Source organism: Lagenorhynchus albirostris, chromosome 9 (assembly GCF_949774975.1).
Source record: "Lagenorhynchus albirostris chromosome 9, mLagAlb1.1, whole genome shotgun sequence".
Taxonomy (NCBI): Eukaryota; Metazoa; Chordata; class Mammalia; order Artiodactyla; family Delphinidae; genus Lagenorhynchus; species Lagenorhynchus albirostris.
This window is the reverse complement of record NC_083103.1, coordinates 68,467,385-68,483,219: the sequence shown is the minus strand read 5'-3', so window position 1 is coordinate 68,483,219 and position 15,835 is coordinate 68,467,385. Positions and strand designations below refer to the sequence as shown.

At 37.5% G+C, this 15,835-nt stretch overlaps 1 protein-coding gene across 1 annotated transcript in view; it reads right to left on the bottom strand.

The window, feature by feature from the left end:
* The window catches only part of FAT3 (FAT atypical cadherin 3), a 696,814-nt gene that overhangs the window by 103,203 nt on the left and 577,776 nt on the right, over positions 1 to 15,835 (bottom strand). Inside the window, exons 8-9 of the mRNA XM_060157887.1 lie at positions 6,187 to 6,462; positions 3,538 to 3,748 (exon numbers count right to left, since the gene is read on the bottom strand). Of these exons, the coding sequence (XP_060013870.1) occupies positions 3,538 to 3,748; positions 6,187 to 6,462 (487 nt within the window). The remainder of the gene's footprint in view (positions 1 to 3,537; positions 3,749 to 6,186; positions 6,463 to 15,835) is intronic.

Below are 15,835 nucleotides of genomic sequence, written 5' to 3'. Positions count from 1 at the left end.
AAAACTTGAAGAATGTAAAGAATGTGTCTCACAGGTAGTGAACAGTGGGAAGCAGCATCCTTCACCATGTTACTTTTTCTTCTCTCATGAGGCTTTCCCATGCTTCTCAAAGAACACATGCTTGTGTGTCTAGATTTTTTTACATCACAAGTTAAAAGTTTGGTTATTCAATTATATCTGAATTTTTCTTTCTTTTTGAAGTGCTATAGTATGGCAACATACAGAGACTTGAAATGTCTTATCATTAAGATAGGCTCCAGGATTGAGAGCGCAGTTAGATAATGTGTTTGAAATATACAACACATACAGCTATTTGCACACTTCTTACTACATACTTATTACTTAAACTTTTCCATGTCTGAAAACAAAACTGTCATGTTCGTATAAAATCTATTTCTATAAGATGCTTACTTATTTCTCAAGAGGGAGCAAGTCCAACAAAGAGATAAAGAATTTGATTCTAGACCCCAAATATGAATATTAAACAAAATTATCTTTGACGTCAGCATGATTTTTTACTTTGCCACCTGAACACGACCATTTTGTGGTGACAACAAGAATGTCAATGAACTCATGAACAAACTTGCAAATTTTCAGTAAATAGCACCGTGGAATTACGTGTGATTCCAATATTCGATTCATAGACCCTCACAAGGAGGCAGGAATCATTTCACGTTAGCATCTCAGGGGAGGAAAATATAGAGATACCTGAGTAATGGTCACCTTCCAGCAGTGGCAACACATGCAACCCTGAATGATGAATGCCACATCCTCATTATGGTGTCCCATGTGGAGTTTCAAGGTGAGTCCTTTCTTACTCCAGGCTCGTACATACACAGCAAGATATATATGGCAGGGATGAAGGAAGGCCAGCTTCCGACCTTGAGGAGAGCTTCCCCATCCCGCTGTTCCATGGCTGCTGACCTGCTTGTTACCCGCTTCCAGGATGCTGTGCTCATATGTCAGGTCCAAATGGGCTCTTTGCCTCTTTCCCTCTCCAATGCACTGTCCCATTTTTTTAGAATCCACTTCCTGCTTATTCTCTTCTTCTGTACTTAAATCTTTGGAAGCTAATCTCTGCTTGCTTTCTTGGAATCTATGACTTCTTATAGACTTTTGGCAACTGGGCAAAAGCTGTGCTGACCTTACTTATCATTATTAATCTGGTATACAGCACAGTGCCTGGCACAAATAAAAGGTGCTCAATAAATATTTGTTGAATGATTGAGAGAGGTAGATCAAAAAAGATGTTTAAGTCTCTATCTGTATATATCTTGGGGTCCAATATGCCCCCATCCTAACTCAACACTTTCTTAGTCCTGGTCTCTCCTGTACTGCCCTGTCTCTGAGCCACCCATGAACCACTGTTGGCACCAAACGTCAAACCTGAACTAAATATAAGACTCGAAGTTCTGCACTTGAATTCCACCTCAGTCTTTCAGGCCAAAATGAAAAGGTTCAGTAGTTGCTTTAGGCCAGACAGGGGATAGGAAATGTATGGCCCACCAGTAAACAGAGTAAAATCTTGCTTCTCTGAGGTTTTTGAGAGCACTTAAATAAAACATATACTTTACACCAACCTCTTGTTATTTGATTCAAAGTCCTGAACTGTCTGGGATCTGCTTGTATCCTACCATGATCCGTGAAGAAACTTGACTTAACTAAAACCAGTCCAGGTCAAGTGTAGGTCTGTCTGTCCTGTAATTCTCATTAGCTTTTTACACATCCAATCAAAGGATACTTTTTGAGATACCAAGCATTCCTGTGGGTTTTCTGGAAACTCGACTTTTCTATATAAAAGATGTTTTAAGGAAATAACTTTTCTCTCTAGTTTTAGCCAACTGTTGAAGAAATGACTGAGTCCTTTCTCTATGTTCAGCACCCAGCTATAGTCTGTGGAAGCTGAAAGACAAGCGAGGCAGAATTTTCAGCTTTATGGTAAATTACTCTTAAATTACTCTGAGAACCTCCAAATTGGTTTCAAAATGTCTGGCTATCTGAGAGGAGTATATGTAGTAGCCTCCATGACAAATATAAAAAGCAAGTACACACGCAGACAAATGCTTAGAAGATGTTAAGAAAAGTAGAAATGAAACCCTATATCAAAATGATTACAATGTCATGAAACAATGTATATGCATGAATGAATTACGAGAAAAGGAAAAATACATAAGATTAGGGGAAAACTATAGAACGGACATAAAGAGTTCTTGGGTTAGGTGACATTTCCTGTGGCAATATTTAAATATATGTATTTTAAAGTTTCCCTATATTATTTGTGAAGCTAAAAGAACAAGGACTGTGTAATGAAATAATTAAAATATCCTCTGACAAACAAGAGATGAAAAATAGCGTTTATAAAAAGAGTACTGTCAGGCTTTAGGCTAAAAGGAAATTCCATGGAAATCTGGAAAAGAAAGGGGTGAATTCTCTTGGGGTACCTGGCTGTTCTGAACCAACATCTTTTCTTCTTTTTTGGTATAGAGTTTAGCACAGACTCATGTAAAATGTAGATGCCTAATAAAGGAAATAGATTTAGATTGTCATTAAATACAGGGGCTATTTTTAAAGAAAGTCATTGGCTTTTTTTCTAATATTTTTTAGTCCAGAACTGTCATTCTAGCATTCATATTTTAATTCAACCACTCACAAAAATGCTCCATATTTACATCAAGGGAAAGAAGCCTTTCCAGTGCTGGCATGGAAGGAAACAGCATTTGGCATCATGCACGACAGACATAATGTTGCAGAATGTTTTGGGAATATGAGGCTTGAATATTCAAAAAAGACAGAACAGGGGAAGGGAAAATAGAGCAGATAAAGGATATTTGTAATTTTTAGGCTCACAGTCCTGTCTTTGCTTGGACATTCATCTCTTCTGTCTTAATTCTTTCTAACTGTCCAACTGCAAACCATCAGGAAACTACGGTCTTGCTTTCTAGATACTAAAATTGATTTAAAAAAAAAATCTCAAATTTAACAACACGAGAATCTGCATTTATTTATCTGTCAGGTTAAGCAAGCAGTTCAGTACCTACCAACTACTCTGCTACTCAGATCACCTCCAATGAAGTGAGTTTGTGCTACACCTAACCCTAACCCTAGGAATTTCTGAAGCCCACAGCCCACAGCTCACCTACTGACAAGTAAGCATTGACCTTTAAGATTCAATTCACCGAACTCTCTGGCAGCCCTCAAATGACGGGAGGCTTTGGTTATTTTAGTCTGAGGCCAAGGCTTGTTGACCCATCAGTAAAAGCCACCGAGTTTATTACACGTTCTTTTCTCTTCTCCATTCCAGAAAAATCTGAGATTGAACACAGTAAAAGGAAACTCCTTCTTCGCTGTCAATGATGGAAAACATCTTACTGAAATGCCAAGAACCTGATACACCATCGTTGTGCGAATAGGGCAGTTGCTTGGCCAAAAAATTCATCTGGAGACATTCCAGTGGTAACTATGTGAATTTTACATGGTGATAAATACTACTGAGGGTCCAATGCCATGCATGACACTGCAATCTGCACCAGCTCTCACCTGCTTCTATGGTATATATGAGTTCTGCATTTTCCCCTTTGTCTTTGTCCAGAGCCGTCACTTGCAGTACAGCTGATCCCAGAGCAGCCGATTCGAACACAGATGCCTCATACAGCGGGTTGGTAAAATAGGGGCTGTGATCATTAGCATCTTCCACGTTCACAATGACTCGGGCCAAGTTTCTTCGATAAGGAAACTCCTGATCTCTGACCTTTAGGCAAAATATAAGAAGCAGTAGGACTAAAATCTTTAAGTTGCAAAGAATTCACCTGGCTGTGCCTAAAGTGAAATCAAAATGAAATAATGCACAAAAACCGCTGGACCCAGTCCCAGGCCCAGAGAAGGTATTCAGTAAGCAGTGCTATTATAGAGCGAGGACGCTGATCGTGAACACAGTGAGAGCTGGGGCCACGCTGTCTTTATTGCTCAGCATTACGCCTGGCCTCTGGTCTGTGTTCAGTCTGTGCTTGTAGAACTGATGTCAGGATATCGAAAACACAGCACTTTCCTCTGCCCCCCCCTTCACCCTCCACCCCCCGGAATTTGTGTATACAGTTGCTAATGGAATGGTGGATGGAGGCCCTTGTAAAGGGGAAACTAAAATGTGGAATGTAGCCACTGTCATTCATTCATTCATTCAACAAACCTTTATTATCATCTATTATCTACCAAGTCCTGGGATTGACTCTTGTGGTTCAGCGGTGGATGAGCTACAGTTCCTGACCTCAAGAACCTTATAGTTGACTGGGGAATCCAAACAAATAAGTAGAAAGATACAAGGCCCAGAGGTAAGTGCCAGAATATGAGTAATTAGTAAGGATGTTAGCCTAGCTTGGAAAAGGTAACAAAACCAAGTAGAAGTAGTAAAGTGCTGGGGGGCGGGGGGCGTGGCATATATTTCAGGCAAGAAGAACCAACATGAATAAAGTCCCAGAACTAAGAGAGAACGCTGACCACTGGGAAGATGAACCAAATCTTAATTTTTGAAATGTGAGACCCCAGCACTGTGAAATCACCAAAGAACTTTGCCTGATTGCTTTAAAGTTTTCCCTGGTTTGCATATGGCAGAAGCTTGCAACTAATCAATTCTTTAACTCTAACACATGATTTTGCTATAATTATATGTAGCATTAATCCAATGTGTGCTTTTTGCTTGTTCAATTTTAGATCCCCTAACTTCAGAGAGATTTGAAGAAATTAGAAAATATACCAAGAAAAGCTATCAAAGGGAAAGGGTTTTTCAGAAATATTAACCTAAAAGGAATTGAGCAAAATGACTATAAGGGCTTAGCTTGGAGAAAGGCAGCATAAAGGAGTTGTCTGCTCTAAATATTCAATTACATAAATGATAAATGATACAGGGTAAGTGCACTGAATTCTAAGTTTGTTAAGGAAAGAATGAACAGAAATGGCTTGAAGAAATCGTGAGAATAGAGTTAGTCACTGGCAGTAGAGTTCTGCTCCTGAAGAGATATATGCAAAAGCTAGCCGGTGAGTGTGATGAGCTTCCCTGTCTGTAGACCAGCCTGCCCCACCCAAGGACCAAACTTGACTCTGTACTTTGGGATTATTGAAATCTAGGTCTGTTCCAATCGAATGTCCAAAGGTGCAGGGACTTTGTCTCTTTTATATCCTCGGTGCCTAGAACAGAATTTAGTATACAGTAGATGCTTGAGAAATATCTGTTGAATGAATGAATGAATGCCCAGAGGGATGGATCTGATGAACCCTGAGTCCCTCTTCCGTTCCCTGGAGTCTCATCTGGAAACCATAGCCAAAGGCATGGAACTCTAGTTTCTTCTTGCCCAGAGACTTGGAAAGGAAGAGTAGTACTTAGTGGAACAGTACTTCAGCTGCTTGGGAATTGGTAGCATCTTAGTGTATTTTAAAGCCAATCAGTACAAAGATTACATCTCTGCCATCCTACCTGGTCTTAAGGAACTCAGGGGGGCCCTGTTAGGCAGTGGCTGTACAATTGTCCATAGGGTTCTTGGATAGTTAAAGGGACAGGTTTTAGGTCATAAACAAGGGTGTTTATTACTAATCTTTACTTCCCAATTATGTAAACTAGCCAAACTTGGTTTTAAAATGAAAGCATCTTCTACATAATTTGGAGACCCCATGAACCCAAATTCAACATTCTCTGTAGGCTTTGGTGAGTTTTGAGATCTCTTTTGTGGGCCAGTATTTACCACTAGGTCCAATGCCAGTGCAATAAGTAATCAATCAGTTCTCTGAATGCTTCCAAGGACTGAGCATTATACAGGTTGATAAATGATTACCCTTGTAATTAACTTCTCAAGGAACTTCTTTTAAACTTTTCCACAAAATCTTCTGGATGTGAACCAGTACAGAAACACGGCCTGTTCCTTCCTGCTCAAATCAGGCTGTCAGCAGCCTTTACTGAGCGGCCACTGTCTGTAGAGCTCATCTAATATTTCAGTTTGGCAAACATATGGAGTCACTATCTAACCATAGTAATTCCTCACTGAACTAAAAAGGCAAGAATGAATGCAACCCTGTGGTTGAAAAGACCAAATTTACTACTACTTACAAAATTCAAGGGCCCTGTACATCTGAAGGCTAAGGCATGTGCCTTGGACGGTCAGTGATTCTGCTAGGAGAGCATATTAAGCAGTTTGGTCCTACCATTATGTTGAGTATGTGCTTGTCCTGGGCTTCGTGGTCCAGCCTCTCGGCTGTGTAGAGCACGCCAGTGCTGGGGTCAATCCGGAACTTCCTCATGCTGACAGAATCTATGCTGCTGTGGACAGTATAACTTAGCTTGTGCTTCTCATCTCTGTCTGTGGCTTCAATCTGCAATATCTCGGTATCTGGAAGCACATCCTCGGAAATTGTCACATCGTAATTTGGTTGAGAGAATTCTGGGCCATTATCATTATTATCCAGCACTTTGATAAATACCTATAGTTAAAAGGAGACAAGAGTGATGACTAATGCCAATTTACTCATTTCTAGTAAAAGAGGTTCCCTCCTTCTCTCCTCCCTCTATGTTCCTGGATCCCAGCTTCTAGCAACTACTTTAATATGTAGGAAGATTCTTATGAAAGCACTCTGTAATTAGAGGTTGACGATAAACCCGTAGTTCACATTAGCAGGAACATAAACTATGAGGATCAATATTCTCACGATTAAGTGAACAGATGAGACAGCCTCTGGGGTGGGGGGTGATAATTCTAGGAGATTATTTGAGGCACAATGTAAGAGATCACAAGGTGACCTTAGTTTGTTAAGCTCCTATTATCTTACATTCTTGTTATGTGCTTCTTATAGTAGACCTAATGTGGAGGCAGTGACAAGATAAGTAACAAAGAGGCAGAGGAAAGGGAGGTGTGAATACAGAGGTGGCTCTCCTTCAGATGGGAGGTGTCTAGCAAAGAACATGGTACTAATGATAGTTAAAATATGAAGTTCCCAAGTTGTTTCAAAATTTTTCAGGCAGATTTTATAAAAGTAATAGCTTAATTAACCCTGAATATTTATCACTCAGCTTTGATAATGATCAATTCATGGCTAACCTTGTTTCATCTTTATGCCCACTCATCACCACCTGCTCCCTCATATTATTTTGAAGCAAGTCCCAGACATCATATAATTTCAGTGTACATCTCTAAAAGATAGGGACTCAAAATAAACACACACATACACACAATACCACTACTGCATCTAAACAGAGAAAACAGGAATTCCTTAATGTCTTTAAATATTCAGTTGGTGTTCATACTTCTGTAATTGTTTTGTAATGAGTTATATATGTTTGCGTACATGTGCATATATATTTTCAGTTTCTTTTAACCAGGATATGCAAATAAGGCACAGACATTGCATTTGATTGACATTTCCTTTAATTACCTTTTAATTTGTAGGTTCTCCCTCTATCTTCATCGATTTCCTTGCAATTTTCATGTTGTTATTGTTGGCAATCAAAAAATTGAGCCCTTTCCTCTTTAGTTCCCACAGTCTGAATTTTGCTTATTGTATCCCCATGGTTTTGTTCTACATGTTCCTCTGTCCCATGTATTTCTTATAACTTGGTAGTTTTATGTAGGAGACAATAAAATTCGCATTCAATTTCCTTCTTTTTTTCTTGACAAAAATCTTTTATGGGTGATATACTTCCATTTGGAGAAACATAATGTCTAGTTCTCTATCTTGTTCCATGATATTAGCAGCCATTGATGATCATGATATAGATAATATTAATTCATTAAAAATACAAAACAGTAGTGTTTTAATTCTATGATTTCTTCCCCACTTATTAGCTAGAATAGTTCTAAAAATAAAGTTTTCTTCAATTATTCGGTTACTCTGAAGTACACTTCATGTTGAAAAGGAAGGAGAATTCTTTTCCTTGATCATTTCAAAATAATGAGTTGGTTCTTCAGCTCCTCCCAAAGTGATCAATAAGGTATTTTTTTTCAAGCATCATTATGAGCTCATGAATTTAATCACATCTGATGTGTTTCTGTCCACTGCAGTTACTATATTTATTGATGCACAAATGGTCCTTCCTTGGCCATGGGGAGCCTCTTCAAGTTGGCTTCTGCAGTGTTCTGACACAACGCAAGTAGTCTTTGATAGCTTCCTTGCTTTCCAATAATTGCTGCTGGTAATTTTTTCAGGGTCATCTTGTACATATTTTCTGCCCCAGTCTTGAATTATCCATTTCTCCAAGAAGTGTTGGTTTCTTTTTAGTTAGAAGTGGCATTTAGAGACCACAGTCTGGTGCTAGGAATGCTTATTGCTGCTAGCTTTGCTAGTTTTTCAGTGGACAGAGTCAGGAAAGTGTTTTGTTTTAAACAATTATTTCATGAGTTCATATTGATACTACCAATTCAAAATTAAGTTGTCAACAACCCTATCAGTGGCATGGCACCAGCCCTGGGACCCTCCGAATCATGTGGCCAGCTGCACTGGGATCCAGCCCCATCCACTGTGGGACAGCAGCCACTGCATGTGGCAGGGCCTGGCAGCCAACTGAGCTGAGAGCCTACCAGCACATCCACAGTAGTTGACCTTGCCACAACAAAAGACCTCATGCAGCCCACATAGGAGGCACCACTAGAACATATAGCCCTGGTGACAGGAGGGTAGTGTGCAGCTGGGCTGCATAGGATGTCTCCTACACAAGGCTACTTCCCCAAGACCAGGAAACATAACTGAACTACCTAATACATAAAACAAACACAGAAAATAAGGTAAAATGAGGAGACAGAGTAATATGTCCTAAATGAAAGAACAAGACCAAACCCCAGAAGAAGAACTAAGCATAGGGGAGATGAGCAATCTACTCCCATGGAATTTAAGAGGATGATCATAAAGATGCTTAACGAGCTTGGGGAAAGAATGGATGAGCAGAGTCATAAGTTTTAACAAAGAGTTAGAAAATATGAAGAAAAACCAAACAGAGCTGAGGAACATGATAACTGAAGTAAAGAATACTCTAGAAGAAGTCAATAGTAGAGTAGATGATACAGAGTAAAGGATCAGTGAACTAGAAGACAGAGCAGTGGGAATCCCAAGCTAAACAGAAAACAACAAAAAAAAGAATTACAAAAACTGAGAATAATTTAAGAGACCTCTAGGCCAACATCAAGCACACTAACAAGCACACTAAAGGTCCCAGAAGGAGAATAGAGAGAGAAAGGGGCAGAGAGCATACTTGAAGATATACTAGCTGAAAATTTTCCTAACCTGGGAAAGGAAACAGACATCTAGGCCCAGGAAGTACAGAGAGTCCACGCCAAGACAAATAATAATAAAAATGTCAAAAATTAAAGATACTCATCCTTTTTTATCATTTTTATTTTTTATAATTTATTTTTTAAATATTTATTTATTTGGCTGCACGAGTCTTTGTTGCAGCATGCAGGATCTTTCATTGTGGTGCATGGGCTCCAGAGCACTCGGGCTTAGTTGCCCTGTGGCATGTGGGATCTTAGATCCCTGACCAGGGATTCAACTCACATCCCTTGCATTGGAAGGCAGATTCTTAACCACTGGACCACCAGGGAAGTCCCAAGAGAGATCCTTAAAAGCAGCGAGAGAAAAGCAACTAGTTATAAACAAGGGAACTCCCATAAGACTCTCAGCTGACTTTTCAGCAGAATATTTGCAGGCCAGAAGGAAATGGCATAATATATCCAAGTGCTGAAAGGGAAAAAAGCCTACATCCAAAAATAATCTATCTGGTAAGGATATCATTCAGAACTGAAGGAAAGATAAAGAGTTTTAAAGACAAGCAAAAGCTAAAGGAGTTCATCACCACTAAAGCAACCTTACAGGAAATATTAAAGGGATTTCTCTAAGTGGAAAAGAAAAGGCCACAAATAGAAATTTAAAAAATTATGATGGGAAAAATCTCACTGGTAAAGGCAAAATATAGCAAAGGTAGTGGACTAAGCACTTATAAAGCTAGTAGGAAGGTGAAAAGACAAAATCAGTAAAATCATCTTTATCTATAATAAGTAGATAAGGAATACACAGAATAAAAAGATGTAAAATATGTTGTCAAAAACATAAAATGTGGGGTGAAAGGAGTAAAAATGTGGGGCTGTTAGAATGCATTTAAACTTAAGAAATCATCAACTTAAAATAGATACCCATACATATTAGATGTTATATATGAATCTCATGGTAACCACAAATCAAAAACCTTTAATAGACACAAAAAAATAAAGAGAAAAGAATCCAAATGAACACTAAAGATAGTCATCAAATCACAAGGGAAGATTGCAAGAGAATAAAAGGAACAAAGGAGAACTACAAAAACAATCAGAAAACAATTAACAAAATGGCAATAAGTACATATCCATCAATAATTACTTTAAATGGAAATGGACTAAATGTTCCAACAAAAGACATAGAGTGACTGAATGGATAAAAAAGAAAACAAGACCTACATATATGCTGCCTACAAGAGACTCATTTCAGATCTAGAGACATGTACAGACTGAAAGTGAGAGAATGGGAAAAGGTACTCCATGCAAATGGAAATCAAAAGAAAGCTGGAGTAGCAATACTTAGACAAAATAGACTTTAAAACAAAGACTGTAACAAGGGACAAAGAAGGGTATTACATAATGTTAAAGGGATCAATCCAACAAGAAGATATAACAATTGTAAATATATATTTACTCAACATAGGCACACATAAATACATATAGCAAATATTAACAACATAAAGGGAGAAAATAACAGTAATACAATAATTGTAGGGAACTTTAACACTCCACTTATGCCAATGGACAGATCATCTAGACAGAAAATCAATAAGGAAACATTGGCCTTAAATGACACATTAACCACATGGACTTAATTGATATATATATATATATATATATATGTGTGTGTGTGTGTGTATATATATATATATATATATATATATATATATATATAGAACATTACATTCAAAAGCAGCAGAATACACATTCTTTTCAGACACACATGGAACATTCTCCAGCAGAGATCACGTGCTAGGCCACAAAACAAATCTCAACAACTTTAAGAATATTGAAATCATACCAAGAATCTTTTCCAACCACCACATTATGAGACTAGAAATCAATCTCAAGAAAAAAACTGCAAAAAACACAGATGTAGAAGTTAAACAATATGCTACTAAACAACCAATGGGTCACTGAGGAAATCAAAGAAGAAATAAAAAAAATACCTGGAGACAAATGAAAATGGAAACACAATGACCCAAAATTTATGGGATACAGACAAAGCAATTCTAAGAGGGAAGTATAATGATGTAAGCCTACCTCAGGAAACAAGAAAAACCTTTAGCCAGACTCATCAAAAAGAAAAGGGAGAGGGCCCAAATAGATAAAATTAAAAATGAAAGAGATGTTACAACTGATACCACAGAAATACAAAGGATCATAAGATATTACTATGACAAATTTTATGTCAATAAAATGGACAACCTAGAGGAAATAGGTAAATTCCTAGAAACTTATAATCTCCCAAGACTGTATCAGGAAGGTAGAAAATATGAACAGATCAATTACCAGTATTGAAACTGAATCAGTAATCAAAAAACTCCCAACAAACAGAAGTCCAGGACCAGATGGCATCACAGGTGAATTCTACAAAACGTTTCAAGAGTCAGTATCTATGCTTCTCAAAATATTCCAGAAAATTGAAAAGGAAGGAATGCTACTGAACTCATTCTACGAGGTCAGTGGAACCCTGATACCAAAACCAGACAAAGATACCTGCCAAAAAGAAAATTAGAGGCCAATATCACTGATAAACATAGATGCAAAAATCCTCAACAAAATATTAACAAACTGAATTCAACAATACATTAAAAGGATCATACACCATAATCAAGTAGGATTTATCTCAGGGATGGAAGGATGGATGGTTCAGTATCCCCAAATCAGTCAATGTGATACACCATATTAACAAATTGAAGAATAGAAATCATATGATAATCTCAGAAGATGCAGAAAAGGCTCCTGACAAAATTCAACATCCATTTATGATAAAAACTCTCAACATAGTGGGTATAGAGGGAACACACCTCAACATAATAAAGCCCATATATGACAAACCCACAGCCCAACATCATACTTAATGGTGAAAAACTGAAAGCATTTCCTCTAAGAAAGGAACAAGACAAGGATGCCCACTTTCACCATTTTCATGCAATTGGAAATTCTTTTACGTATTGGAAATCCTAGTCACAGAAATCAGACAAGAAATTTAAAAATTCAGATTGGAAAAGAAGAAGTACAACTGTCACTGTTTGCAGATGACATGATACTATATATAGAAAATGCTACCACCACCACCAAAAAACTATTGGAACTGATAAATAAATTCAGTAAAGTTGCAGGATACAAAATTAATATACAGAAATCTGCTGCATTTTTATACATTAATGATGAACTATCAGAAAGAGAAATTAAGAAAACAATCTAACTTACAGTTGTATCAAAAAGAATAAAATACCTAGGAATAAATCTAACCAAGGAGGTAAAAGACCTGTACTCAAAACTGTAAGACACTGACTGATGAAAGAAACTGACAATGACACAAACAGATGGAAAGATATACCATCGTCTTAGATTGAAAGAATTAATATTGTTTAAATGACCATACTACCTAAGGCAATCTACAAATTCAATGCAATCCCTATCAAAAAAAATTGGCATTTTTCACAGAACTAGAACAAATAATTCTAAAATTTGTATGGAAATACAAAAGACCCCAATCTTGAGAAAGAAGAAAAAAGCTGGAGGTATCATGCTACCTGAACTATACCAGGCTACATTAATCAATGAAATATGGTACTGGCACCAAAACAGAGACATAGATCAATGGAATAGACCAGATAGCCCAGAAATAAACCTATGCTTATATGGTCCATTAATCTATGACAAAGGAGGCAAGAATATACAATGGTGAAAAGCCAGCCTCTTCAGTAAATTGTGTTGGAAAACCTGGACAGTTATATGCAAAAGATCAAACTGAACTACTTTCTTACACCCTATGCAAAAATAACCCAAAATGGATTAAAGACTTAAATGTAAGAGCTGAAATCATAAAACTCTTAGAAGAAAACATAGGCATAACACTCTTTGATGTTGTGTTAGCAATATATTTTTTGACTATGTCTCTCCAGGCTATGGAAATAAAAGCCAACAAAGCCAAAACCAAAACCAAATGGGACTACATCAAACTGAAAAACATTTGCACAGTGAAGGAAACTGTCAACAAAACAAAAAGGCAACCTGCTGAATGGGAGAAGATATTTGCAAATGATATGTCTGATAAGGGGTTAATATACAAAATATACAAAGAACTCACACAACTCAACATCAAAAACCCAACCTGAATAAAAAATGGGCAGAGGACCTGAATAGACATTTATCCAGAGAAGACATACAGATGTCCAACAGACACATGAAAAGATGCTCAACATCACTAATCATCAGGGAAATGCAAATAAAAACCACAATGAGATATCACTTCACACCTGTCAGAATGGTCAAAAAGACCACAAATAACAAACGTTGATGAAGAGGCTGAGAAAAGGAAACCCTCATGCACTGTTAGTAGGAATGTAAATTGGTAGTGCTGTTATGGAAAACAGTATGGAGGTTCCTAAAAATTTTTAAATTGAACTATCACATGATCCAGAAATCCCACTTCTGGGTATTTTTCTGAAGAGAAAAAAGCGCTAATTCGAAAAGACATATGTACCCTTATGTTCATGGCAGCATTATTTACTATAGCCAAGATATGGAAGCAACCTAAGTGTCCATCAATAGATGAATGGATAAAGAAGGTGGTGTGTGTGTGTGTGTGTGTGTGTGTGTGTGTGTGTGTGTGGTGTGTGTGTGTGTATACATACACACAGAAACACACACACAAACAATGGAATATTACTCAGCTATAAAAAAGAATGAAATCTTGCCATTTGCGACAATATGGATGGACAGAGTATTATGCTAAGTGAAAAATCTCAGAAAAGGACAAATACCCTATGATTTCATTTATATGTGGAATCTAAAAAACAAAGCAAACATAACAAAACAGAAACAGACTCATAGATACAGAGAACAAATTGGTGGTTTCCAGAAGGGAGAGGAGTGGGGAAAAAAGTGAAATAAGTTAAGGGGATTAAGAGGTAAAACTTCCAGTTACAAAGTAAATAAGTCACAGGGATGTAATGTACAGCAAAGGGAATACAGTATAATTGATAATATTATAGTAACTTTTTATGGTGACAAATGGTAAGTAGACTTATCATGGTGATCATTTTGTAATGCATAAAAATATCGAGGCATTATGTTGCACACCTGAAACTAATACGATATTGTAAGTCAATTATACTTCAATAAAAAACAAAACAAAAGACAATATTAAGGTACCCATCAAGGTTTTTACTTAATCTCATTCTTTTTACCTATCTTCCTTCTCTCATGATGACATTTCTCATGCTCAATGACATCACCATAATTATTCACCTATCTGAATGTTCACATATCTGAAATACATGCCCAAGTCTCTGAATAACACCAACATTGTTATTATAATCGCATTACAATTATGGTCATTCAAACTAATTTAATATTATTTTGTCTTTTTGTCCTTTGGATTTATCCCACTAGGCATATACAGTCAAATTAGTATATGTAAAGTCACTTAGAATAGTTCTTCCCTGTGCATACATGCTCCCAACTGGATACACATATATGTTCATCTGCTTCCATTTACTTTCAAATTTTAGACTTGCTTTTTTAACATTTAATTTTGTTTTATATTATATGTAAATTACCAATGTTAAATTTACAAAAAGTTATAGTCAAGCTTAGCTTCTGTATCTTTCTCTTTCATGTATTCCCTTCTTCTTCAGGTAAACTTTTTTTTTTCAGTAATGTTACATTTTATCCATCTATTTTATTAATATTAACATACTGTATACACTCCCCTCAACAGGTTATTTCACTTAACATTATATCCGGGGTCCCCAACCCCTGGGCGGTGAACCAGTAGCAGTCCGTGGCCTGTTAGGAACCAGGGCTGCACAGTGGGAGGTGAGCGGCAGGCAAGCAAGCGAAGCTTCATCTATTGCTCCCCATTGCTTCCCATCACTCACATTTCCACCTGAACCATTCCCCCTCCCCTCCTCGTGGAAAAAGTGTCTTCCATGAAACCGCTCCCTGGTGCCAAAAAGGTTGGGGACTGCTGCATTATATCAATAGTTCTCAACTGAGGATGACTTTGTCTCCTGGGGTCATTTCACAATGTCTGTAGACATTTTTGGTTGTCACAGCTCGGGGGAGGGATTTTCCTAGAACCTAGTGGATGGAAGGCAGGGGAGTTGCTAAACATCCTAAAATGCACAGGATAACCCCTGCAACAAAGAGCTATCTGACTCAAAAGGTCAATACTGTTGCTGCTTTATATCATGAAGACCATGCTACAGCAGTACAGAAATACTTCTCCATGGATAAATGTATCATAGTTAACTCAATCAGTCCTCTATTGACGTGCATTCCTATTTTTGCTCTTCGAATGACCGTGCAATGAAGAGCCTTGTGCTTGTGTCTTTTCACATTTTTGCTAACATATATTTCTGTCCCAATTGGGATCGCTGAAACAAAGAAGTGCTTATATGGTTTTGTGAGATACTTCCCATATTCCCCTACCTATAAGTTTGATTACTTTGCCTTTCTATAGCAGTACTTAAGAATGACTGTCTTCCCACAGCCTTGCCAACAGAGCATGCTGTAAAACTTTTGGGTTTTTGGCCAAG